Consider the following 25,985-nt stretch of genomic DNA (forward strand, 5'->3'; position numbering starts at 1 on the left):
CTTGAAGCAGCTTCTCTGTGCACACACAGCTGCACCGGTTCGGATGCCATGCGACAGCAGCAGCCCTTCTCAGCCCATCCATATATCTAGAATTCTCCATCTCCGTCTCAGCCAGAGCACACAAGAATACTCAATTTCCCACCACCTCATGCTAAAGACCCTCCTCTTAGAGTCGACAAGTTGGAACAGAAAGAGCGATGTGAAAGTTAAATTTGGAACTTTAAAAAGAGAGGTTGGAAAATCCAATTTTGCACTTCTTGCAAATTCCCTTTCCACTGACATCCTCGCTCCCCCCCCACCCTCCTACCACCGCCAGTCCGCCTCCCTCCACAGCTCCCCAAAATGCTAATGTGTAGCCTAAAGAGGGGAGAGAGGGAGCTGTTTCTCCATTGGAGTGTGTCACGTTTTTGCTGTTAATTGCCTCTTCTTGGCTAGCTCCGGCCCCCAGTCCTGCAGCTTTAACAGCCCACTGCAGTTGCATTGTGGCACTGCGTTGTGTACTTAGTGCCGTTCCTTTTTTGTTGAATCGGCCGCTTGGAGAAGCTCCAGCTTTGCATGGGTAAACACCGAGAGTAAAGCACAAACAAACACACACACACACACACACACACACACACACACACATACACACACACAAAGAGAAAGAATGAGAGAGATACACAGAGGTGTGCGTAGGTGGAATCAGACTCATGGTTGTTTTTACCTTGCGGTGTCGGAGTGAGCCAATGTGTGAAGCTTTGCCTGTGGGCGGAACTGTGTGTGTCAATGTGTTGGGTGAAGAAGCTCTGGGAATTAACAGATACATATACTTAGGGCTTGACTCGCCCTGTGCTCCTTGACGTGAATGCATCTCCATCTTGTTTTTTGTGCCCGTGTGTGTGTGTTTCCTGACCCCCGCCTTCCCTTGAGCAGCGCTGTCCAAGATCCATCCGAGTGTGACACCACCTCAGAAAGTTCACCGCGAGGATTTCATTAGTCTTTTGGAGTGAGCACTCGATACGTAATTAATTAACCAGCGTTTAATCCTCCATTTCTTCTCACAATTGCCAAGGCCCCCACATCAATGCTACGGATCTGAGTCTCCACCAATTGGATTAGTGCTGCCTTGTGTTGAGTATTGTGCCAAGGCTAGACCTAGATTAGATGCTCGACACCCCCCCCCCACCCCCCCACACACACACACCAACACCATTCTAACATCTGTGACATCAGGCCTCAGCATTTCACTGTCTCATCCTGTACTGTGATGTAGTAGACACTGACAGGCAGGTAAGAAAAGGATACGTGTGTAAGTGTGTATTCCACACTCTGCTTGTGTGTGTGGTTGTGAGAAGGCTTGGTTTTTAATTTTTCATACCTTAATCACCCTCCTTCAGTAAGGCCTACTTTTAGCTTTTCAGAATAATAAATACACAACAGAAGCCCATAAAATGTTAAGAAAAGTAATAATCTCACACCTACTGACCTTATTAACCCTTTGAAACCTGGGCAAATTAGCATTACTTTTTTTCAAATACATGCAAAGATGGCAGTAAGCAACTTTTAGAAGACATTAACCAAAAGCAAGCAAGAAATTAGAGAGTATAAAGAAATTACGTACAAAATTAGGAAAACAAACAAAGCAAACCTCCCCCCAAAAAACAAGAAAATGCTACTTAAAGTTTTAAGAACTCTGTAAAATAATTTTAAATATATGATTCTGATAATAAACATAGTTCTCCAGACATTTTCCCTAACTTTTTTAAAAATTATTTTGTAAATCAACTCATTTCTTGGAAATTCCGGGGCATTTCTTACCAAATTTTTTGAGAAAAATCAAAGCAATTTGCTCAAAGGGTTAAATACTTGTGAAATGTGTCTGAATGCAGCACAAGAAAAGTGGCGTTGATCCAGGTTTCAGGGACAGAGTGCGTTTGAAAATACTCACACTGTGCACCAGTGTGCACCACGGCACAAACTGGACTGTTGATACATTTGGAGTGCTGTAGGATTATACAGTTAAGTTTTGCACAGCAATGCACTCTGGGAGTGGCAGAGCACACTTTAGGCTCTCAGTCTGGGTAGAGGAATGGAGTGTGATCAACCACACCGTTTATTCATCATGTAAAATAGAATGCTCTGTTTCTTCAAATAACAGCTCTCTCATTTTCGTGTAGAGCATGACATTGAATTAACGAATGCACCCTTACTTGCCTCATTAACTCATAATAAAACACACTTTATTCAAACTTGACAAACAAAATAAAACTGTTTTGCTTACTGTTGCTAGTAATCTAGTTAGTAAGTCCACTGTTCCAAAAAAATCACTAGCTCCAATTTGGTTGCAATATATCCTAAATTCCTAAAAGTTCAATGTAAAAAACATGCAGTTATTCCCCACAGTCTCTCGCTGCCTGCAGGCCGCCGGCTGTTTCCAGTCCTGTAACTTCTCCCTCCACAACTAGGTGTCGCTGTGCCTTTCAGCTCAGCTGCCTGTTCCACTAGTAGAGACCAGAGACTAAGCTCTGGTGGTGCGTGCTGTGCACTACATACAATGAGTTTAATAGAAAGAGGAGCGAATGTATTTATGACGGCATTGAAAGACGTGCCTTTGGGATTTCTAAATACCCTGGTACACCGTGATACCGCGACACTGTCCAAGCCTGATTTTGTACCCTGTGTTTGCTTTCGTGCATAGAAAAGGGGGGCTACTGTATATGTGCAGATTCCTGTCACCGCGTCTACGTGTGGGTGCGTTTGTGTATTTTGTGCCCGCACACGGGTATGTGTGTGCGTCTCTGTGTGTGCCTTTTTAAAGTGGCCACTGTGCACAATGCTGCTCCAGTTGAGAGCAGATGAGTTTGATGTGATTGTTTGCGGCAGCATGGCCTGCAGCCGGGAATGTAGTGAGCTGGATGATTACATGAGCTAAAGAGGGAGAGAGAGAGGGGGCGAGGGAGATAGAGGCATGGAGAGAGAGAGAGATACGAACAAGGAGGGAAAGGGGGCAGAAAGAGTGACGAAAGCGAAAGAGAGCTAATGAGAGAGGGAGGGGATAGAGAAAGAGAGAGAGGAGAAAAGGAGCCAAAGGGAATGGGGGCATAGCGAGAGAGAAAGAGAGAGATGATGAGCTAAAGAGGGCAGGAGAAGGACGAGCCTGAATTTACAGTCAGAGCAGACATGCAGAGGGAAATTTCATCAAGACTTTAATCACCTTTTGCCTCCGTCACAACAGAAAATAGTCCCATCACCTCCCTGCCACTCTGATTGTCGGCTGAATCTAACGGGAGCTCTGAGGATGAAAATTCCTCTCATTAACTTTGAATTTAAAATGCACTCTCAGGTTTGTCTGATTCAAGCTATCAGTTCTTTATTCACCCCAAATACATCCTGGTTCATAGTATTAGATTGGTGCTGACATTATTATCACATTATGGTAATGGCAGTCAGGTTTATTCAGCCGCTGCGGTGTGTAAAATATAATAATATTTGCTCTCAGTCGTGCCGTGCCTTTTCCACCCAAAATTCTAATTAAAGCATTTATCGCTGCTGTAATAATTAAGTGTTAATTTAAGTAGATTTCAATAATGGATTTAAAATGTTTGTGTTTTGAAGGAGCACAGTTGGGATTGGCAGGCAGCTTTGGGTATTTGGGGCGACCCAGCTTTGCCCTGGCCCGATTTTTGAGGTCACTGGGGTCCCCGAACGCCGAGGCGCCCCCTGTCACGGCTGATTAGGGCACACAGAGATGACGGGTATTAACCAGCCTGTGACCCCGGTGCTGTGACGATGGCTTTACGCTCCACGGCAACCCGACGGATGGCAATTACGCTTTACATCATAACGTCCTTTGTCTCTTCTTCCTCTCCACTTTCTGGGACACGTCCTCTCTCCGTCCATCCACTCCCTCTTTGATTCTCTTGCTGTGTGTGATACGCTTCCTCTCCCATCCTATCTGTCTCTGTTAGATGCCTCTTCAGTCTCCTGTTGCCATGCGGCTGCGTTGTTCCACCATTTATGAGTGGCCAAGCATTGTCTCTCTGCAGTGTGCAGCAATTGGACCAGCACAATTTGAGTTAGCAAAGCACCTTTCAAAGTGCCCTCCAGAGTCGGAACTACGAGAAATTTCAGTGATACACGAGTTGTCTAGTTGTGACGTTTACGTGACATTTCAGGGCAGCAGAAATGGCAGAAAACATGGGCATAGAGTTAACAGATGACACTAAAAAATTGTATATTTGGTTATTTTGTTCCTAGTAGCTATTATTTACTTTTAGTAGTGTTGCATTTTAGTAAATGCATCTATCTACATCATAAATGCAGAAACATGGCAGTCAATGTTTGGTCAATGGTAAGAAACTTTTTTTTATTCACGTATTAAATATCTATTTTTGATCACATTTATGTTAACTGCTGTCCATGTAGTGATCTTTATTAAATACAAAAACTTGCAGGCATCAAGCCCATTTATTAACAGCTTTTTTTCTTTTTTAACAGTGTGCCTTGGAATTTTTTGGTTTTGACTTATTGACTAAAGAAATAACAAGTCTAAACTCTCCCTCAATGTTTTAGTCATTTTTGTTCTTGAATCCAAAGAGCATCTATTTTTTAAACCTACACACGTGAAGTAGCACTCCTCAGCCAGACCTTTTCAAACATGTCTTGATATATCGGGCACTTCTCATTGGTCTCCCAGTAGGCTTAGTCTTGGTTGTACAGGTACCATTGAACCAAACTAATGTCTGCGTATTGTAGTACTTTCTTCAAGAATGGTCAAACACATTTACAAACCCCAAATCACATGAAAAAAGGATTTTTTTCCAAAACAAATATTTGGTTAGTAAGCCCATCCTGTAGCGCTGAGAGGAACAATAACACCTTTGTCTCCTCTGAGCCTCCGTTACATATTTAACAGTATTTGATCATATTTTAAACCATTCTTCATTGCTCAGATAACACCCTTCATCCTTCTGCTAAATGATCCTTTAAAAATCTTTTTTTTGCAATCATTAGTTATTTGATTTGATGAGTCTAATCTTTTGTATTCAAGTGTCTTTATGATTTTTTTAGGTTTTCTTTTTACTTTCCGTATTTGCTTTTAAAGTTAATTGAGACTATTCAGAAACTGACACAACTTTTTAAAAGTAGAAATCACATTATTATATGTTAACTAATGTATTTTATGAACGTTTGTTTCTGCATGACTGTCCAAAGATCAGCTCATACAAGCTGAACAACATTCCTTGAGTAACTTTTTGGAAAAAACCCCAAAACAAAACAAAACAGAAATGTGCTGTTTTAATCTTTAATCTGCAAGATTTTTAAGTGGATTTATTCCTTGTTAAAGATTATGTAGAACATAGCTTGCGTCCTATATTAAGAAAAAACGCCATCCCTGGACTGCATGTAATTATTGGCCTTTATTTATACAGTCTTTAATTTGTAAGTAACCTTTACTTTCCACTCTTGACACTAGTACAGATATTCCCCTTTTTTCACTAACAGTATTAAAGCTCAAACCTTGGACCTGATTTACTATCAAAAAGCACATTAAGCTGTCCTCTAAAAAGCACAAAAAGGACATTAAGTTGTCCTCTAAACCTAGCTGTAAATACCATCACAGCTATCTGTAATAGGCCTATTGCAGTTTTTTTCTTGCAATTTGCCCGCTCCATCAGGAGGAAGCAGGAAACACAACCCACAGTCTTAGTCTGGATTCACAATTGAGTGTCTCGTTAAACACAGGGTGATTTTCCACTCTCTTGATTTGATAAACAGGAGAAAATTAAGTTAAGGAGGCTAAATTAAGTTAAGGAGGGTGAGGATGGGCGGGGGGGCAGGGGTGACACGGGGTGTTTACGACGCGGGGGTGGGGTGGGATTGTGGTTGCAGTGTGTGTTCTCAAAGCTGGCACTAATTTTACAGGTGGCTCTGACACACACACACACACACACACACACAATGACACACAAGCTGTCAAAGTGGGGACACTTCTTTGACACACTTCTGCTATTTGTTTGAGACTACATGTGTGTGGTTGAAGGGGTGTGTGTATTTAAGTGTGTGTGCTGGAACATTTTTTACAGAGCCACTCAAGCTGTCACTTTGGTCTCAAGCGGTACTTTGTCACAGCTGGTGAGTGATTTTTCCTGATGGCCTTTTTCCCCTTTTTTGGGGAGCTTGTTTTTGCATTTCAGTGTGTGTGTGTGTGTGTGTGTGTGTGTGTGTGTGTGTGTGTGTGTGTGTGTGTGAGCAGTCTTCTTCAGCCCCAAAACCCCCATCTTAACCACATCACCAGTTGGAGAGCAGTGAGAAAATAGACTCTGTCATTCACAGTCAAGATGGAGTGAACGGTGAGGGAAAATCAGACGGAGCTTTTTTCCTTTTTTTTCTCCGTGTTTCTCTCTCATTGTTCTTCTGTCCCTGCAGAAGGTCACACACAAGCTCAAGCAGCGGGCTAATCTTCCTCACTATTTTTTCTCCTTCTTGTACTCCCCCACTTCTCTCTCTCTCTCTCTGTCTGTGAGTCTTCTGCCAGCTAGTTGGTGACGAAATCCATTTGTGAGGCTCTTGTATGAAGCAGGTCTATCTCACCCCTCCGTTCGCCATCATGTCCCCCCTCCAGCATTACGGATTAGCAGGTTAACTCTAGCCAGCTCATCGGTGAGCCGGTCCAGCCTGGCCTTGTCTGGCTGGGCCGAGGAGGGCCAAGTCGTTCAGCCAGCCTTAGCCAATTCAACAATCACATTCTGTTTAAATCCAAGTCAGGCTTGCCGGCGCTGCAGCCTTGGCATAGCGAGTGTGTGTTTTACTCTGCATTTAAAGGGGAAGAGGAATTTAAAGTTTAAAATGACTCCAGATTGAAGGATTTTTTTGGATTTCTTTTAAATGTCAAGGAAATGTTGGCTGAGTTAAAAACAGATCTGTTTTTGGAGGCTTGACAAGGAGGATGTTTCTGTTCTTTTTTTTTTTGGCTTTGGATGGATGTTGATGTTAACCCTTTGAAACCAGAGTTAATTGGTTGGATTTCTTTCAGAAACATTATGAAAAGGCAATTGGGCACTTAAAAAAAAACACATGGCCCAAAAATCAGCAAATTAATAAGAAGTTACAAGAAAATGACCTGAAAATAAGCAAAAAAAAAAAAAAAGAAAAGAAAAAAGGAAATGTTGAAATATCTATGTATACTTTTTCCTTGCTGAAAATTAAAAAAAAAAAAAAAACAATCTATGTACACATGTTTATCAAAAAGAAAAATAAACATTTCCAGAAAACTATATTTTTCATTTTTGATATGTTATGTTACGTTATGTGGAAGGCTATCCAAGGACGATTTCATTACACATGACAAAATCCATGACTTTTCCAAAATTTTCAATGATTTCTCATTAATTCCATGACTTTCTTAGGCCTTGAAAATGTGATTGTGAAATTCCATGACTTTTCCAGGTTTGTGGCATTGAGAAATGATGTAATTTTGGCAGGCCTGCAGGTTCAAAAGGCATGGTTTCTTTTAAAATCAGCAAAAAAAATATTCGAAGAGAAAGAGAAAAAAACTGTCAATTTTTAAACAAGAAATTAAAAAAACATCTTTAAAAAATTGATATATTTTGTTTAAATGTCAACATTTTTAAAAGAAAAACAAATTGCCCATTTTTTCCATGACCATGGGAACCCTGCAGGTTGGTTATTGCCTTTTTCCCCATGTTTTTTTCCCCCAAAGAAATCAAACCAATTTACTCAGGTTCCTATGGGTTAAATAGCTTGTGAAAGGAGTGTAGCACAAGAAAACTGATGTTGAACCAGGATTGAAGTGGTTAAATGATTTAATAGGACAAAAAGAGAGAGACAAGAGAGACCTAAAAAAGGAGGTGTAGCAATATGTGTGGCGGACCTAAATCCATCCTCTGTGCTGTTGGGCCCCTCCACACCCTGTGACCTCTGACCTCTCACAGCCTCAACATCCCACAAGCCCTCAGACACAAATGCAGTGTCATCATGCATCTCATTCCACAGTCAGTGTTACGATGGTTAATGACATCCTGCAGGATTGTTAAATTCATGTGCAAACAGATTTATTTGAAATGAACACATGCACAGACACATATGCACACACATGCACACACACACGCGCGTACATGCATACAGGCACAGAAGCACAAGCCTTTAAGGAGCTTTGTCTGTAATGTGCTTTTCGGTCTCCGCTGGAAAGCCATAGGTCAGCGAGAGAAGGAGACAGAGGGAGAGATGGAGGGAGGGAGGGAGTCCTTGTTAACATGCTCTTTGTGTCCGCTCCCATCACCGTCTTATTGAAGCAAGGGGATTCGGATCAAAATGATTGGTAGCTGGGAGGGTGGAAGAGGAGGAAAAAAAGGGGCACCAGGGAGGAGGAGGAGGAGGAGGAGAAGGAGGAGGAGAAGAAGACTATGCAGAGGCTCATTTTTCAGAGCAATCTGGATCTCAGCACCTGCCTTTCAGTTCAGCTGATGGAAAAAAGCTTTGAGATGTTTTGGGGAGCGTGTGTTCAGGGGTTTAGGTGGAGGAGGTGGCTGCTGCAAGGTGGCCGCCCCAACAGAGGAGGAAAACTGAGGAGGACAGGGTGTTGTTCATGGGAGGGTGAAGAGGAGGAGAGGCAGGAGAGGAAGCAGAGGGGAGGGGTTGGGGGTCAGTGCGGTGGCGGGGGCGGTCGCAGTGAATGCGGGCCACTGGCGGGAAGCCAAGCCGCTAAGCCCTGGCAGCTCGTTAGCCTCTGTGTTACTGACCTGATAGACCACAAGCCCCCACCCCACCCTCCACCCCTCCTCCCCTCGCTTGTTCCCTGTCCCACTCATGAGTGGAGTGCAGTTCCTCCCAGCAGCCTCCAGGGGCGGCGCTGACACAAAGCAGAGAGGCGGCATGATGAGCATCCATCTGACTGAGCTGTGGTGTGTGTATGTATGTATTTGTGTGTGTGTGTGCCACATGTGTACAAGCAGTGACGTTAGACCTGGAAATCAGTGGCTGTTTTATAAATAAATAAATATATATGTTTCTAAAGTTTCAAAAATAAGAGTAGGCCTAAGGGACTGCTCTTTATTTATCAGAGGAGGGGAGTGGCTGGGTTTTTATTTTTTTTACCCTCCCTAAAGCTATAGATATTTTTTTGTGAGCTGCCCTGAGTTACTCAGAAAACTGACTGAATAAAAATTAAAAACCCACAATAATTCCAATACAAGTTCTTATAGTTTCTGGCTTTGATAAATAGTCTAATTTGGTGGGCCTGGGGGTTCGGAAGGCAAAGAGAATTTTTTTTCACCAACATTTAAAAAAAATCACCAAAACATGAATTAAAGGGAAAAAAAATGCCAAAAAAGAAAAAAGAAAATAAGAAAATAAACAAACTATTTTTTAAATCACTAAAAATTATGAAATTAATTCCTAAAATTTTGAAAAGAAAAGAAAAAAATTAAAAAGATCAGCAGTAAAATAAATTTAAAAAAATATTGTATACCCCTCCCCTGGGCCAAAATAAAAACAAACACAAGTCCCTCCCCATTGCTTAAAAAATTATTTGACGTGCCTCCCCTTTTTAAACCAGCCCTTCTCCTCTCATAAATACAGAGTAGTCCATAATAATGATAAAAAGACCCAAATCTAATAATCTGTCTTTACCTGTACATGACTAAACTTATTTTGATTCTGCCACTTAAAAAAACCCAGATTATTTTTCGAACTCTAGATAGTTTAAGTTTTAAAAACAGTTTTCAGGGTAAATAAGGTGCCAGAGTGCAAAAACAAAAAGCATCAAAATACAGCTTGTTCATTCAAAAGAAGGCCTCCGCCCTGGGCCCCCAACAGATGTCCGGGCTAAGCCCCCAATGTTCTCAAATCCTAGAGATGGCCCTGTGTACAAATTTGAGTGATTTCTTTCATCACAAGTGCAGTTTCCATTTTTAAAGGCCCTCACAGCATCTGCTTACAGGGCCCGTTTTGCTTCTCCTGTCACATGTGGGACATGTCGCGCCGCCCCTCCAGATTCGTCTCCGACATCTGCTGCCGTCCCTTAAACACAGTGTTTAGTGCTGCACTTCTGTTTTCTGCTATCTTTAAATGTTTTTTTTTTTTAGCTCCTTTAAGCTCTTTTCATCTAAGGGCCATTGAGGTATTTATCACCTCCCTCTGTTCCCTGAATTTCACTGCCTGGAAAAGTGCCCTATTTTTTTTCTCAAACTATTTCTCATCCCCCTCCTGTTTACATCCCAGAATATTTTTTTTTTCATGTTGTCAGCAGGTCTTTCCTTCTTCTTAAGCCTGCCAGCCAGTTTGGCTTTCAGATCTGAGCATTTGCAGCCTTTTAAAATCCAAAAAGTGTGTTCTTTAATAACGGGCTACCTCTCTCTGGAGTGTCGTTAGTGTTAATGCACGATAAGCCACCGAATTTCCCGCGGCTTGCCAAGATGGCCGCTGTTGTGGCAGTTGTGGCTGTTTCCTGCTCTCTCCCTCTCCTCGCCTCCCTTTACTGCCTCCTTCATGAGGCCCATCAGCACAGTTAGAGATATTACAGTCACAATTACTCAAGCTAATTGACTTTGGGGACGTGAAATATTCCTCTGGAGCGCAGCGTGCGAGGTGATGAACAGGTGAATTGTGATTTTATTAAAGGGGATATGAGTCATATCCCTCCTCAGTGGAAGCCTTTCACTGCCTCTGTTGTCTTTGGGAACTGGCTGTTTTTCCGAGATAGGCTTAAGGCATATACGCAACACAATTTCAGATGCTGCTGTAGCAGATGCTGGCAGTGACAGCTCATTCTAACCTTGTCCCCGTCTCTCTCTTTCTCTCTCTCTGCTGCAGCTACATCTAACGGCACCATGGAGGGCATCGACAACCAGGAGGGGGGAGTGTGCAAGACCAAGTCCATGAAGATAATCATGAAAGTGGGACAAAGTGAGTATTGTATTATTGAATTATGGCTGTGAGCGCCTGCAGGCATGAGCAGGAGGACACAGTGCAGCGCTGCTATGTTGTACCAAACAGTAAGACAGTCTAAAAATGCCCTAATAAGGTCAGAGGAGGCTGTGCAGCATACAGCTTCATCGTCTCCATGACACCCGGGGCTGCGAGGGGGCAGGAGATGTAATCTAGCGGAAGCCTAACACGCTGAAACACACACACACACACACACACACACACACACACACACACACACACACACACACTATCGCATATGCTTGCATGCACACGTGCACTGGAAGCATCTGCGGTTGTACTCTCTTTAACTGGAGGGCTTTCTACACATGCAAATGTAGCTCAGAGGTACACTAACACATGCAGTGATACCTACACACACACTGTCCACTGAGTGGGCACACTGGCTGTGGTCGAATAGTCATGACCCGGAAGTATCTGAGCAGCTGCTGTGATAAGAGCTTCCTAATATTAAGGAAAGAAGCTTCAGTGCTTCCTTTATAATCTCCTTTAGCAGAGGATACACTGGACCCTTACTAAAGGAAAGGTGGTAATTCCATCCCACAATTCCTTGCAACATCTAAAGTGATGCACCACATCAGTGGTTCTTTAGGGGAATTTTGGTCACACCACACATCCACAGCCTGTATGAGCCTAAACTACTTCAAAACACAACAGGTTAATATGTAAGGAGTTTACTGAGCTGTGTGCTGGCTCTTGTGTTGTCACATACACAGGCTTATAATCATGTCTTTGCCCTGAAAGTATATATATTTTTTTATTGTTAAAAACCTCTGTGTTATTGCTTCTTATAGACCCATTTTGTTATTATCACATTCTATGTTTTAATGTATATTTAATCCTTAGAGACTGTTTGTTGCATTTTATGTGCTTTTCATGTCACTTTGGGCTTTTGGAATTTGTAATTTTGTCTATTTTCCAACTGAGTACATCATTTTTTCTATATTTGGCGTATGGAGAAAATACTTGCTATTTCCATTAGATGAACTGTCACAATCAATCACTGACATATCCCGGACTGTGATCAACATTCAAAAAAACAAAATCTACTTTACACGAGTTTATTGAAAAGTACTAATTTTGTGTGTTTTTTTAGTTTAAAACAGCATGACATCATGACAAAAACCTGGCATTTAAAGTGTTAAAAATCTGAAAATAAATGAATATTTGACATTTATGATAAGGACTGATGTTGGTAAAAAAAAGGAAACAAAACAAAACAAAACAAAAAAAAAACACTTGATAAAAGTAGAAAATCATATTAATGTTTAATATTTTTTTTATGGCCTGATTTTGAAAAGCACATTTTGGGTGCAGAGCGATACAAGTGTTTGTGATATTAAATTGGGCCTTTAGGGTTTTAAGAAGGCAGCAAATCATCAGGTTTTTAAAAGAAAACAGATAAATAAAAAAACAATAAAGAAAGAAACTATTTGGTACTAAGAAACAATACAGAAAGGATTTTGGTGGTTTTTCATCTGAACACTGTAGTTTCAGCATAACAGACCCACATCAACAACATCTGCTGTCGCATCATTACAGAGCAGAGGAGACGTGCCATCAGATTCTCTAAACACCACGGTCATCTTTTCCCAAGTCCTTATGAATTTTCCTTCACATCTTTCCTTGACCTCATGATGTTTTCCAGTGAAGAAAAGTAGTTTGGAAAGGAGTTTGTTTGGACTTTCCAACCCAAAGCCACTGGATCTAAAAAACACACTGCACAGTCAGCCCTGAGCAGTCACACACAGATCAGCCCCTATTCTTAATTATAGCAATAAGTATTCATAAATCAGCTGCCCGGCTGCCACCCAGAGTGGTAATTTCCAGGGTTTGTCCCTCTCTTCAACACCAGCTCCAGTGGTATTGAGCATCACTGAAGGTCAGTAAACTAATCGAAGCTGCTGCACTCGCAGGAAGAAAAGAACAGGTGCTGAAGAGGCATGGAAATTGGCCCTAGTGCTAAAAAATCAGCTCCAGTGTTTAAAATTGCTTACAAATCAGCAGCTTTATTAAGTGAAATGTTCTGTTAACTGTGGTTTTGGTGCAGCTGAGCTCGACGGTGCTTCGAGTTAAACCTTAGAGTGATTGGAACAGCAGATGCACGGTGAATGGCTGCACCATTTAGCACGAGCGTGGAGTCGGCTCAACGTTAGGACATGTATACAGACAAACATTTTAAAATCATTTAGAGCCAAATGGACTCATTGCACAACCAAAAACAATCATTAGTTGCTCTTTATGGCTGATTGCAGTGATATCTGGGTCATGAAGAGCGTCATGCACAAAAACAGCCTGCTTTTATCTGGATTCAAAGAAGTCAAAGAAAATGTGGCTGCCAGGAGCTCTGTTTTTGTAAACATGTTTTTTTTGTACAAAATACTTTTTTGTGTTTTGGTATTGACATCAACAAACTGCAAGAAAAGTGGTTAACATCTCTCATTCACAGACGGACTTGAGTGTTTATAGGGCTGAACTTGCGTATTGTGGTTTAGACAAAAATTCTGAAGCAACAAAGACATACACTAAAAATTTCTGCATTTGTTTTTCAGATCCCTCTGACCCTATTTCACCCAAAGACAACCCCACCAGAGTACCCTACTCTCCCAAGCACTCAGACGGAAAGGACACCTACAACCCCAATGATGTGCTGGAGAAACCAGGTGAGATCAACTAACTGCAACTTAAAGCAGCTTAAATCCTGAGAAATCAGTGATTGAGTGGAGGATTTATCGAAACAATTTGGCATTTGGGCAGGCGTTTGTTGTGCCAGCTCAGAGCAGATCGCGCAAAGTAAGTGCGCTTGTGTGTGTTTGCGGCAGTCACCGAGGTGTGCGTGTGAAAGTGAAGGAAAGAAAGGTCAGCGATTCATCAGCCAGTAATTGAATGTTGCCCATAAAACTGATAGGCATCTCCGGCCTCTCAAGGACTTATAAGGTATCTCCACGCTGGCCCCGTTCCAGCCTCAACCCCGTCATTTTCAAGAAAGTGATCCGATTGCCGTCTGCCATCTTTTTAACAACCTGCTCTTAGCACAGACACACACTTGTTTCTGTTGTGCGGCTACGTGCGGTGCCCTCTTATCTCTGCTATTAAATTTCAGTTAAAAATCTCCCAAGAAAATCAGACCAGCAATTTCCGCAGAGAGCTGTGTTCAGAGAAAAGAAACAGGAAGAGGCTGAGAACAAAAACAAGCTGACCTATATTAACAGTCCCTTCATCAAAGGCGTGGCTTCACATGACTCTTTGTGTGTTCTCTCATCAAGCATGCAGCATTCCACCTGTTAACCCTTTGAAATCTGAGCAATTTCTTTCAAAAATATGGAAGAAGGCAAATAGCATCAAAAGAAATGACCTGGAAAAGTGATTACAAATTGTAATAATTTTGTAACATGATTTTAAATGTATTATTTTCCTAGCTTTTTTTCCCTAGCTTTAAAAAAATAATAATTCAGAAGGCAGAAATGAAAGATGAGAGAATGTAAGTCACCTGAAAACTAGCAACAAAAATAAATAAATAAAAGTTAAAACCTAAAAAAAAGTGCTTAAAATTTTGGTCATGTTGTACCATAAATTTAAATATGTAATTATGATCACGGGAAATATAATTTTCCCTTGCAACTTATTTAAATGATTTTCTAAACCTATGAATTTCAATTTGTGAAACATTATCAAGTTGCTCATGGATTTTTTCACGTTTCTGAAAGAAATCAATTTGCTCAGGGTTCAAATGTTTCTGAAAGGTTTCTGAAAGCAGCACAAAGAAAATGATGTCACTCTCAGAGGGTTAAATCCACATCGACACCATTCTCTGCAGACATTAGCATCTTGCTCTCTCCATCTCCTCTTCCCCTCTCCTGCTTTTTCATGTCCCATCCTTCCATCCCGCCAGCCATCAGGAGCATATGGGCTTCAGAGTGCTATGGGCAGAGCGTCTGAGGCAGCATAATCCTCTTGTAAAACAACGGAAGGGTCCTTGCTTTGGGCTGCCTGCCATCCTGTATCCACTCCCTTTACCGTAGCAGAAGCACTTTTAGGCCCTCAGGAGAGCAGCGGCGGCAGGCAGGGACGCACAGTAATCCCGCCTGCTTGGGGAACTCGCTCCTGTCCCGGGGAGACAGCCTCGTGCCCGCCCTCGAGGTGCTGGATGAGAACCAGAATGTCCATCGCTGGGAGTCAGAGCACAGCTTGGCTTTCATAATTGATGTCTCACAATGACATCAAATATTTCTTTCTTATTTTCTTCCCTCTGGGGCTGTTAGTTAGAAAATGAAGTTACTTTTTATATCTCTCAAAATGCAATCTTTCTGAGTGCCATTTGCGTGTATCTACCCGGGCCATTGTATATCTCCTATCAGGCTGCGCTCGCCCTACTTTCAAGGTTGCAGTCTTCACCGGCTGAATTTGAATAGCCACCGATCGAATGTGACCTTTACACAAAAGCCCTCTATGGGCAGGCTTCACTCTCAGCCCACTGTGCTGCTGGCCTGCTCCCTACACCTTTACTGTGACACCATGAAAAGATTGACACGAATGAAAGGGAAAGGCAGGAAAAGACTGTGAAAAACATTGTTTCTGTTCCCCTTTCTTTCCTCTCCTGCGTCAGAGAACTTCAAACGTGTTTTTTAGCCTGTCGAACAACATCTGAGACCCCCTTCCTCTACACTTTCCTGGTGCCAGAATCACATTTTTGTAACTGTCCAAATCTGACAATCCCTAAATTACACCCTCTTCACACACCTCTTCACAGAGGTTCTCTCAAGCTCTTTTTATTCTTGACACAATTTCTTATTTTCTGTGAGTTAAGTACAAAAGCTACACCATGAATACCTTTGTTGAAAGAGCAGGGTTTCCCACATGTTCAATTATTTGTGGCGGCCTGCCATGATTAAAACATCTGCTGCCACAAATAGAGTTTCTATTTTTGAAGCTGGACTGTTCGTTAGGAGATCTGTTGGAATATATACTGTATATCTTTCAATATTGCATTGCTGCATGTTCTCGGAGAACAAATAAATTGTCCACCCTGTGAGTTACAGACTGTTGCTGAGGAAAAAATGGACTCCGAATTTAGAGAGGAGACACAGGTTGATACAAAGGGACGCACATGCATTTAAGAGAAAAAAAGAAAAGTAATACTGTCCTACCTATACCTCAACCATAAAATTACATTGATTTATTGATTAATGGGGTACCAGAGTTACAAACAGCAAAACTATATCAAAAAGTGTTCACACAAATCCTGATTTATCCAGTTGCAGTTCTTCCCAAACACGTGTATTTTCACAAAAACCTTATGACTTAAAACTGAACTGAAAGTGCTCTCTTCAAAGCCAGACTCCTATACTAAAGTTATTTTAGTCATTTTCTGTGTAGGCATGAAAAAAAAAGTTTCCTTAATGAATTCAAGGAAACACAGTATGATTAAGTGATTTACAAATGGTCATTTTGTGGTTCTTTAGGTGCATAATTGAGGTTGAAAAAGATGGTAATGTGGTCATTTACTCACAGTGCTGATGTCTGTGTCGCAGGTGTAGCACCCAGAGAAAGCATCGACAATGACAACGGCGGGAAGTCATCCAGCGTCATCGGCTCCGAGGTGGCAATCTTTGTCGGCATCGCTTCAGGCAGCGTCATTTTCATCATCATCATCATCATGCTGGTCTTGCTGTTACTCAAGTACCGGCGGCGGCACCGCAAGCACTCGCCGCAGCATGCTGCCACACTGTCTCTTAGCACCCTGGCCACGCCCAAACGGAGCGGAGGCGGTGGGAACAATAACGGCTCGGAGCCCAGCGACATCATCATCCCGCTCAGGACTGCTGACAGCGTCTTCTGCCCGCACTACGAGAAGGTCAGCGGCGACTACGGCCACCCGGTCTACATAGTTCAGGAGATGCCACCTCAGAGCCCGGCCAACATCTATTACAAGGTCTGAGGGGGACTCTTAAGCGTAAAGAGACGAACTGGAACAATCCCGGGCAGAGCGGGTTTTTAGTTTGGCGCGCCAGCACACCCGCGGTCACTCTCGCTCTTTCTCTCTCTCTCTCTGTCAACTCCTCCTCCTCATCTCTGATGTTTTGTCACTATTTTTTTCTTTATCAAAGTTTTGCTGATACCTTGTTGCTCTGGTATGGTCCCAGTCGGTGCGGACGGGATGGGTGGAGGGCCGGAGAGGAGGCTGCCACTGCTGCTGCTCCCGGGGGCTTCTGGGAAAGAGAGAGGACGATCTCTTGTTTCGCTGGTGTTGCTCCCTGTTTTATTTTGTGCACCACAGCCAGCATTTTGGGGGAGAGTGTTGTGGGATCAGAAAGTTAGACAGATGCACAGTTTTTTTTCTTTTTTGGATGGGATGGACAGACGTGAAGGTTTACTGGCATGAAATTTCGGCCTCACCTTTAGAGAGACTACTGCTTGGGAAAAGAGAGGGAAAGAGACACAAAGCGAGTGAGGAGGAGACCTAAAGGAGCATACGGGCTGACCATGAACTCACAAAATGGCGGCCCTTCCTTGATGCTCACTAGCCAGAGAGACTCTGTGGATTAACCAGTCGGACGAGGGAAAAGGAGAGCGATCCTCGCAGTGATCCTCTCCGGGACTTTCCTGACTGACTCACGGAGATCACCCATTCACCCTGCCACCCACATGCTCACCATCACATACACACACCTTCACCCACACACACAGACACACCGTCTCACCAGTCAATGTGAACTGTTTGGGCTGTGTGGATTACACCATTTCTCCTCATTCCCACATTCAGCAAATCTTTCACATGTTACTTGAAGGTTCTAAGGAAGAAAAAAAAATCCCTTCTTTTGTACTGTCAGCAATGACACTGTAAAATCTGAAAAGTTGACTTTGTTTCACAAAATCAAGGAAACCGATTGCCCTAAAAAATTAGGTAATAATGACTATTAGTCTACATTTATTTTTACACCATATCTAACAGTTATGTTTACTTAAAATGTAGTTATAATTACTTAGTTTTGCAAAGTTGTTGCAACTTCGAAAAGGACAAAAACTTTTTCTTTGCCGTTCTCTTCTAACTGTGGCCTCATTTGCAACAACTTAACAAAATTAAGTAAATACAGATACATTTTAAGTAAAAATAACAATAGGCTTAAGTAAATAAAACATAAATTGAGATTTATAGTTATATTTACTTTACTTTTTCAAGTCAATCAGTTTCCAAGATTATAATGAGTAAGTTCAACTTGCCAGATTTTACACTGATGTGGTTTTCATATCCTGGCGTCAGTCAGTTCCTTTAGTGACATGTCGTTCAAACACAAGTGACCCAAACAGTGGCTCGGAGTGGCGACAGCGTGAAAAGAAGGAGTGAGGGTTTTTATTTTATTTCAATTTTGCGCCCTCTCGCATGTCAGGTCTGCCCAGTTGACTCCTGGGAAGAGTGGAGGACTTTCATATACATAGAGCAGCACTTTTAACCCCTTCTTGGTACCTCCACTCTTCGCAGAGAGAGACACAGTGAAAGCTCGAGATGGGAGAGCAGCTGCATCCCGTCAGATTTCGTAGTGAGGGCTCGACTCAACTTCTCTAGAACCTGGGCTACTCACACGGGAATGTGTCTGAGGCAATAAGAAATCCAATTCGCCTTATAGCCGTTTGTTTTTTTTTCCACATCAGGAGAAGAAGAAGAGGCCCGAGATGTAGTTGAGGTTAGCATAGCTGGCTGAAACAGCTCTAGGTACTGTAATGTTTACCCCTGGGGGTCCAATGGTGATTAAGTGTGCCCTAAGGGCCCAAAATCAGCATGACCGGTGCTCTCCTTTTCTTGTTTTTTAAAAAAAAGCACAGGGACATCTTACATTGTCACTGTCTCTCCATTAGCATTTCCATATTGTTAGTTTTTGATTTACTTCTTTTTTTCTTTTTTTACAAAATAGATGTACATTTAAAAAAAGGAAATTACGACGATTAAAAAAAAAAGTAATGAAATAAAAAGCAGAATTTATTTATGATAGACACATAGAGCACAGGTGTTGTCAGGCGGTATGGAGAAGAAGTAATGTTAATATATTATGGTATAAGTGCACATTATGCAATCTAGGTTTTTGATTATTTGATATCTCTCGACCCACTGAGTCCTGTATTTTCATGAGCTCTAGTCCACAGAGCTCGGTCCTAGAGAAAGAGGACCAGGGGAGGGCAGCCTGGGCCCTGGGCCCCCGAGGAGAGCAGAGGTATCTGACCCTAAATAGCTCGCATTGGTGTACACAAGGGCAGAGTAGCTGTGTCTCCCACATTCACTCAGTGTAGCATCTCCCAAAGGATTCTCATCAGTGCCCCCGATTCTCCTCCACCCTCCATGTTCTTTGTGCATGTGTGTATGTGTGTGTGTGTGCGCACGTCTGTCTAAATTTCAGTGACATCTCATTCATGAATATCTTCGGCTTAATCTCACGTCTTAAGCTGTTTTCCCGGAGCATGTTATCAGCCAATCATCGTCATAAAGAGCATCAAATTTCACCGAAAAGCCAAGCCTTGTATGATCTGAGGTTTGTGCCTCTAAGAGGCTACAAAATCTGCAAATATGCAATTCTTATTTATTTTTTTAATCAATTCTGAGAAAAAAAAAACACCTATGGAAAAAGTGTTCTTAACCACTGAAAGATGTAACAACAAACAAATGACACAAAACTAGCAAAGTACGTCACACAAGCCTGCTGTTAGTTTTTTTTATTTTCCTGCATTCTTTGTAGTATTATTTGAACCTTTTTTTTCCCTGTTTTAACGACGTGCCGTAGTACAAGAGGTAAACTGTGAAAAATGAAACCATTAAAAAGCATATATATATCACACCTGGACAGGTATTTAGGAGAAAAAAAAGACACACATCAAACAAAGAACTGGCTGTTTAGTTGCTGTCTGTCTGCGGCAGAATATGACAATCTTATTAGTTTCTTTGAATCTGACGTCCTTTTCTTAGCTGCCGCTCAACTAACGCTCTCCCAACATTGACCAGGGGGTTCGTTCAGACCTGGTGTGAAGTGTCGTAGCGATGCTGTGAGAGTCTTAGTACAAAGGCTAGGAGAAGCACCTCAGGCTACTGTAAAATGCCTTGCTCGTATGGTCAGCCCTTGGTCACTTGACTCAGTAATTTTGCACCGTACTTCTGTAGGTAAGAAACTGTAAATACATTAATGTTTGTATTGTATATGGATCCTGGGTTGTTACAATAGCCTTATTCACCTTTTTAGGAAAGTAAATGGAAAAAAAAAGTACAGAAAAAATGGAATACACTTCAGTAAAAACAGAGCATACTACTTTTTTGGGAAATAGCTTATGTAAATATTGACCAGAACCCAATAAAAACATTTTTTATAAACTCTTAAAGTAAGATGTTTTGTATAAAATTTGAATTTTTTGCTATGTATTTTAGCTAGCGCTCGATGGAAAGCCCGTGTCCTCCCCACTCCCTCCCCTTTTGCACTGTTTCCATGGTAATTTGGTTTTTAAAAAAAAAGAGAGAAAAGTTGCCAAACCGACTGCTGCATATTTGTGCCATAAGTGTGTACCATAAATATTTATTGAATTAGTTTCTTTTTTTTCTTTTGGTCTGTTTATGATTTAACTTCAGTCCAGTTTGTAAGTAACACAGTATTATATTTGCATTGTTTGTTCGTCTCCCCCTGGTTTTCTTTAGTCATGTCATGGTTAGCGGCTGGCTGTAGCCCTGTTCTCCCCCTCCCTGCAGTATGAGATGGCCAGGCTGTGAAAAATGGTTTTAACATTCGAAAATTTAAAACAAGTTCAAAGTGAGGATAAATGACACACATTCCACCAGTCTGTTACAAACTGAAAATGTTTTTCAATAAAATGTTTTTCCTATGGACACGCTGTCTGTTTGTGCTGCTTTGTTCTATTCTATCACTGCATGAATAAATAATGCCACAGTTTTATTGTTACACGCAGCTTGACAGTGAAACAGTTGATATGACAGTTTCATTTACTTATTTTAGGTATTATTTATCTCAGTGTGGAATCACAGCTGAGGACAGACTTCATACAATCCACCACTTCAGTCCCAATGTGACCAAAAAAAAATAAAAATATATATATATATATATATATATATATATATATATATATATATATATATACTATACTTTGTGTGTAGTATATTGAAAATAATTATTTTTGTATGTGTGTGTCATCATCCAACAACACAACAACCAACCTGAAAATGAATGAATGTGTGATACCTGTGATTAGGAATGATAATTTTTAAAAGATTAACTTGAGGAAATTAGAAAATGATATAACTATATATATCTTTTTATAAATGTAATAGTATAGTATGATGTCCAAAATATGACATAGTCATAGTACAGTATAATATGTCTTTAAATATATGTTAAAAAAGTCATACCATAGTATGTTGTTCACATATGACTAAAAAGTCAAAGAATAGCATATTGTTCAAAAAATGACATTAAAGTCATTTTATGTTGTCAGATGAATCAAAAACACATTATAGTACAGTATGTCATCCAAAAACTGACAAAAAAAGTAATGGTATAGTAAGTCATCCAAAATATGACAAAAAAGTCAATGCATGTCATCCAAAATATACCCAAAAATGTCCAAAATAATTAAAATGACATAGTATAGAATGTCGTCCAAAAATAATCAAAAATTACATAGTATAGTATGCCATCAAAAAATCTGCAAAAATGTCATACTATAGTATGTCGTCTAAAAATATTAAAAAATAACATAGTATAGTATGTCGTTCAATAATAATAAAAAATGACATAGTATAGTATGTCATCAAAATATCATCAAAAATGTCATACTAAAATATGTTGTCAAAAATCATCAAAAATGTCATACTTTCGTTATCTTAGGCCAGTGAGGATCACATGGAGAGGACTTGTTGAGGACTGATGGTAGTCAGAGAACCTCACAGCCACAGTAAGGGGTGGCTGCATACAATAAGGTGTGATATGTTAGCAACAACCCCTGACCCTGTTACAAAGTTGAGGTGGGAGAACTATATTTACCATAATGTTTGTAATATTACTTTTGATTACTTATAAGACCTGCCCCCATCTGATTGTGCTGTTATTTTGTTATTCTGGGATCCCCTAGTTATGAAAATGTTTAATTATGGTTGTCAGATAAATAATCTTAGAGGGGATATTTATGTTTACCAAATATCATTCTGATTTATGACCAGAATTGGAGGTCACAATATATACATTCATGTGCCTATTTTTGTTTCCACCTGCACTTTACTTTGTCTTATTAGTTTGGATAAAATAGGGGTTTCTGCTGTGAGCTAACCTGACAGGAGGGAGTTAACTGTTACAAGGGAGGGATAGATAGGAGTTTAAAAAGTCTTGCTGAGCTGCATTATGCGGAAGTCACACGGGTCAGAACCACTGTTTGGGGGGTTGGAGGAAGGGCGGCAGAGGGAGGGGGGAGGGTGGGTATCTTAGTTATGACTCTTACATCAGGGTTAGACTGTTATTGTCACACCTGGAGCACTAGGTACCAGTTTCGATAATGGTTAAGTTATCTACAGTATATTGAGCTATAATGTCTGGGGTATTAATGCAAAAGCTAAAAGAGTGAAATGCTTAGACTTACTCCGTCGCAAGCATGTGGATGTAGCATTTATTCAAGAAACACACCTGAGGGCGGAGGATGTATCACATTTTCACCTAGTTGATATATGGCGCATTCAGAACCAGGGCATTAGAGACTATATACATGCTTTTCCACGTATCATGAATCACAGTCCAGAATCGACTAATTTCTGCTCTCTTGGAGTCTGAAAATGGGTGTAGATTTGATAGAAACAAAAATAGGCATATAAATGTAGATTTGCCGGCGACACTATCTGACCATTACCCGCTGTTGATGACGATAGATCGTAGTCACAGATTTAATAAAACACCGAGATGGTGCTTTAATATGATGCTTCTGCAGGATGAGGTATTTGTAGCACAATTTAGGAAAAGGATTACAAGATTCGTAGCAAAAAATATATGTACAGTAGATAATGCCTCATATATATAAATGGCCACTAAGGGTTGTATTAGGGACTTTACATCCTCTTATGCATCTGACCTCAAAAAAGGGAGGAGCCGCAGGATCTGCGAGTTAGAAAGAAAATGTCATATACCTGAGAAGCGGTTAAAGGGTAAAAATGCTTTAACCGCCGTTCATATCCTGCCCTTAGCTCACGCACCCATCATTCTCGGTCTTCCCTGGCTCCAAATCCATAACCCGGTTGTTGATTAGGCAGAAGGGAAAATCACGAGTTGGAGCTCATTTTGTCATGCTAATTGCCTGCAGTCTCCCAGCCTTTGTTTGACACCAGACCCAGCTCTACTCCACCAGAACCACTTGACCTGTCCCACCTGAATATCACGACCTGGCTGACGTCATCAGCAAGCAACAAGCCCTCTCACTACCACCCCACCGACCTTACAACTGCTCCATTGACCTGCTGCCAGGAGCTCCTCTGCCTACCGGTAGGCTATCTGCACCGTAACGGGAGTCAATAATAAAAATAAATGAATTACTCAGTTCAGGCATTTTTCGCCCCTCGTCAACACCACTTGGGGCAGGGTTTCTCCGGCGTTGAGAAAAAAGACAAGACTCTCAGACCTTGTATTGATTTTCGTGCATCTTCTCCAAACTGGACCATAGGAACGCCTACCTTCTTGTTCGGATAAAAGAAGGCAATGAGTGGAAGACTGCTTTCAACACACCGCTGGGACATTTCGAGTACTTGGTCATGCCCTTTGGGCTCACCAATGCCCTGGCAGTCTTCCAGGCGCTGGTAAACGACGTCCTCCAAGACTTCTTAAACAAGTCAGTCTTCATGTATCTCGACGATATTCTGATCTTCTCCCGTAACGTCTTGGAACGTGTGGTACATGTCAGATAGGTGCTGCAGAGGTCACGTGAGAATAAACGGTTTGTCAAGGCTCAAAAGTGTGAATTTCACACCTCTTCCACCTCCTTCCTCGAAAGCGGGCAGGTAAAGACGGATCCAGCTTAGGTACATGCGGCTATGGAGTGGGAGGTCCCCACCTTCTGGAAACGGCTTCAATACTTTCTGTGATTTGCTCATTTCTACAGGGGGTTTGTCAGAAATTACAGCATGGTTGTGGCTCCTCTCAGTCGTCTCACCTCTCTCTCTGCTCCTTTTATTTGGACAACCGAGGCTGATTCAGCATTGAAAGAACTCAAGAAGCGGTTCTCCTCTGCTCCGATCCTCTTCCAGCCTGAACCAACTTGCCAGTTCATTGTCAAGGTGGATGCTTCGGATATTGGTGTTGGGGCAGTCCTATTTCAGAGATACTCAGGTGATGAAAAATTACACCCTTGTGCGTATTTTTCTCGTAAATTGTCCCCCGCAGAGAGGAATTATGATGTCGGTAACCAGGAACTGTTGGCAGTCAAGCTGGCTTTGGAGGAATGGAGACACTGGTTGGAGGGAGCTGAGAGACCCTTCTTGGTCTGGACCGATCCATAAGAACCTGGCCTACATCCAAACCAGGGGTTGAATTCTTGCCAGGCCCAGTGGGCCTAATTCTTTGGGTGGTTCAACTTCACTCTGACCTACCGACCTGGAAGCAAGAACGTCAAGCCCGACACACTATCCCGGAGCTTCCAGACTGACAGTGAGAGAGAAGCCACACCTGACACCATTGTTCCCGCCTCCTGTGTGTTGGCAGCTGCTGAGTTCCCCCATTCAGTCTGTGGTGAGAAATGCATGACTTACACAACCAGATCCAGGTGGGGGCCCTCCTTACTGTCTCTTTGTCCCTGACTCATCCGTTCCCAGGTGCTCCAGTGGGGGCACGATTCCCATATCGCTTGTCATCCCGGAGTTTCTAGGACTTTGACTCACCTCCAACAATGTTTCTGGTGGCCATCCATGGCCCAGGACATCCGAGAGTACCTGCTCCCAGGGGAAATCTTCCAACCGTCCCCCTGCTGGTCTCCTCCAACCACTCCCAGTACCTGGACACCCATTGTCGCACATCGCTGTCGACTTTGTGACTGGTCTACCCCCTTTAAGAGGTAATGCAACCATTTTGACGATCGCTGATCGGTTTTCCAAGGCTGTCCATTTTGTGGCCCTGTCAAAGCTGCCCTCAGCGGCTGAGATGGCCGACATCCTGATTAACCATGTCTTTTGCATACATGGCATACCTGCAGATATAGTTTTTGATTGGGGTCCCCAGTTCATATCTCAAGTTTGGAAAGCATTCTGCCGAGCTCTGGGGGTCACCAGCAGTCTCACATTTGGCTATCACCCTCAATCCAACAGCCAGACGGAGAAAGCCTATCAAAGTCTGGAGGCTGCGCTACGGTGTGTCTGTGCCCGCAACCCTAAATCCCTTTTGTTCACAACTGACCTGGATTGAGTATGCGCACAATTCACCCACCTGCTCTGCCACTGGTAAATCTCCATTTGAGTCGTCCCTGGGTTATCAGCCTCCACTCTTCCCTGTCCAGGAGGAAGAGATTGTGTTTCCCTCGGTCCAGGACAACCTGCTCAGAATGCACAGGGTATGGAGAGAAACACGTGCTGCGCTCCTGCGTTCTTGTTAAAGGAATCGGAGGATGGCGGACCGCCATAGGATGGCCTGAGGATCGTAGCTGGATTCCCCGGTCCTTTATTCTGGATCTCTCTCTGACTTTTATCGGTGACATCCTGACCGACCTGGTCACCTGCCTGGTGGCAGTCGTTGAGGGGTGGGTACTGTCATGATGGCTGCTGTGCAGCCCCCCTCCCCCTCTCCTTTGTTTGTTTCTTCCTGTCTGCATACCCTTCTGTGCCCTAACCTGTGTGTGGGAGCGTGGGCGTGGTTTGTTCTTCCCTAGGCAGGGTCAGGTGCAGGCAATCTCCTGATGAGCTGGTGGTGTACTTAAGTTGTGGCTTCAGACCTACTCATTGCCAGAGTATTACTCCTGCCAAGTGGTAGATGTTCCTCACGGCCTCTCAGTATTTTTGCTGTTTCCTAGTATTCCGTTTTTTTTGCCTG

General features: G+C 42.2%; 1 protein-coding gene across 1 annotated transcript in view; it reads left to right on the forward strand.

The window, feature by feature from the left end:
* The window catches only part of efnb2a (ephrin-B2a), a 39,610-nt gene extending 18,804 nt beyond the window's left edge, over window positions 1–20,806 (forward strand). Inside the window, exons 4-6 of the mRNA XM_042494008.2 lie at window positions 10,813–10,905; window positions 13,500–13,610; window positions 16,479–20,806. Coding sequence (XP_042349942.1) covers window positions 10,813–10,905; window positions 13,500–13,610; window positions 16,479–16,885 — 611 coding nt within the window. The 3' untranslated portion in view covers window positions 16,886–20,806. The remainder of the gene's footprint in view (window positions 1–10,812; window positions 10,906–13,499; window positions 13,611–16,478) is intronic.
* Window positions 20,807–25,985: the final 5,179 nt, after the last annotated feature.

This window comes from Plectropomus leopardus, chromosome 10, assembly GCF_026936395.1.
Source record: "Plectropomus leopardus strain MGB_pleo_1.0 chromosome 10, ASM2693639v1, whole genome shotgun sequence".
In the NCBI taxonomy this organism is placed as follows: domain Eukaryota; kingdom Metazoa; phylum Chordata; class Actinopteri; order Perciformes; family Serranidae; genus Plectropomus; species Plectropomus leopardus.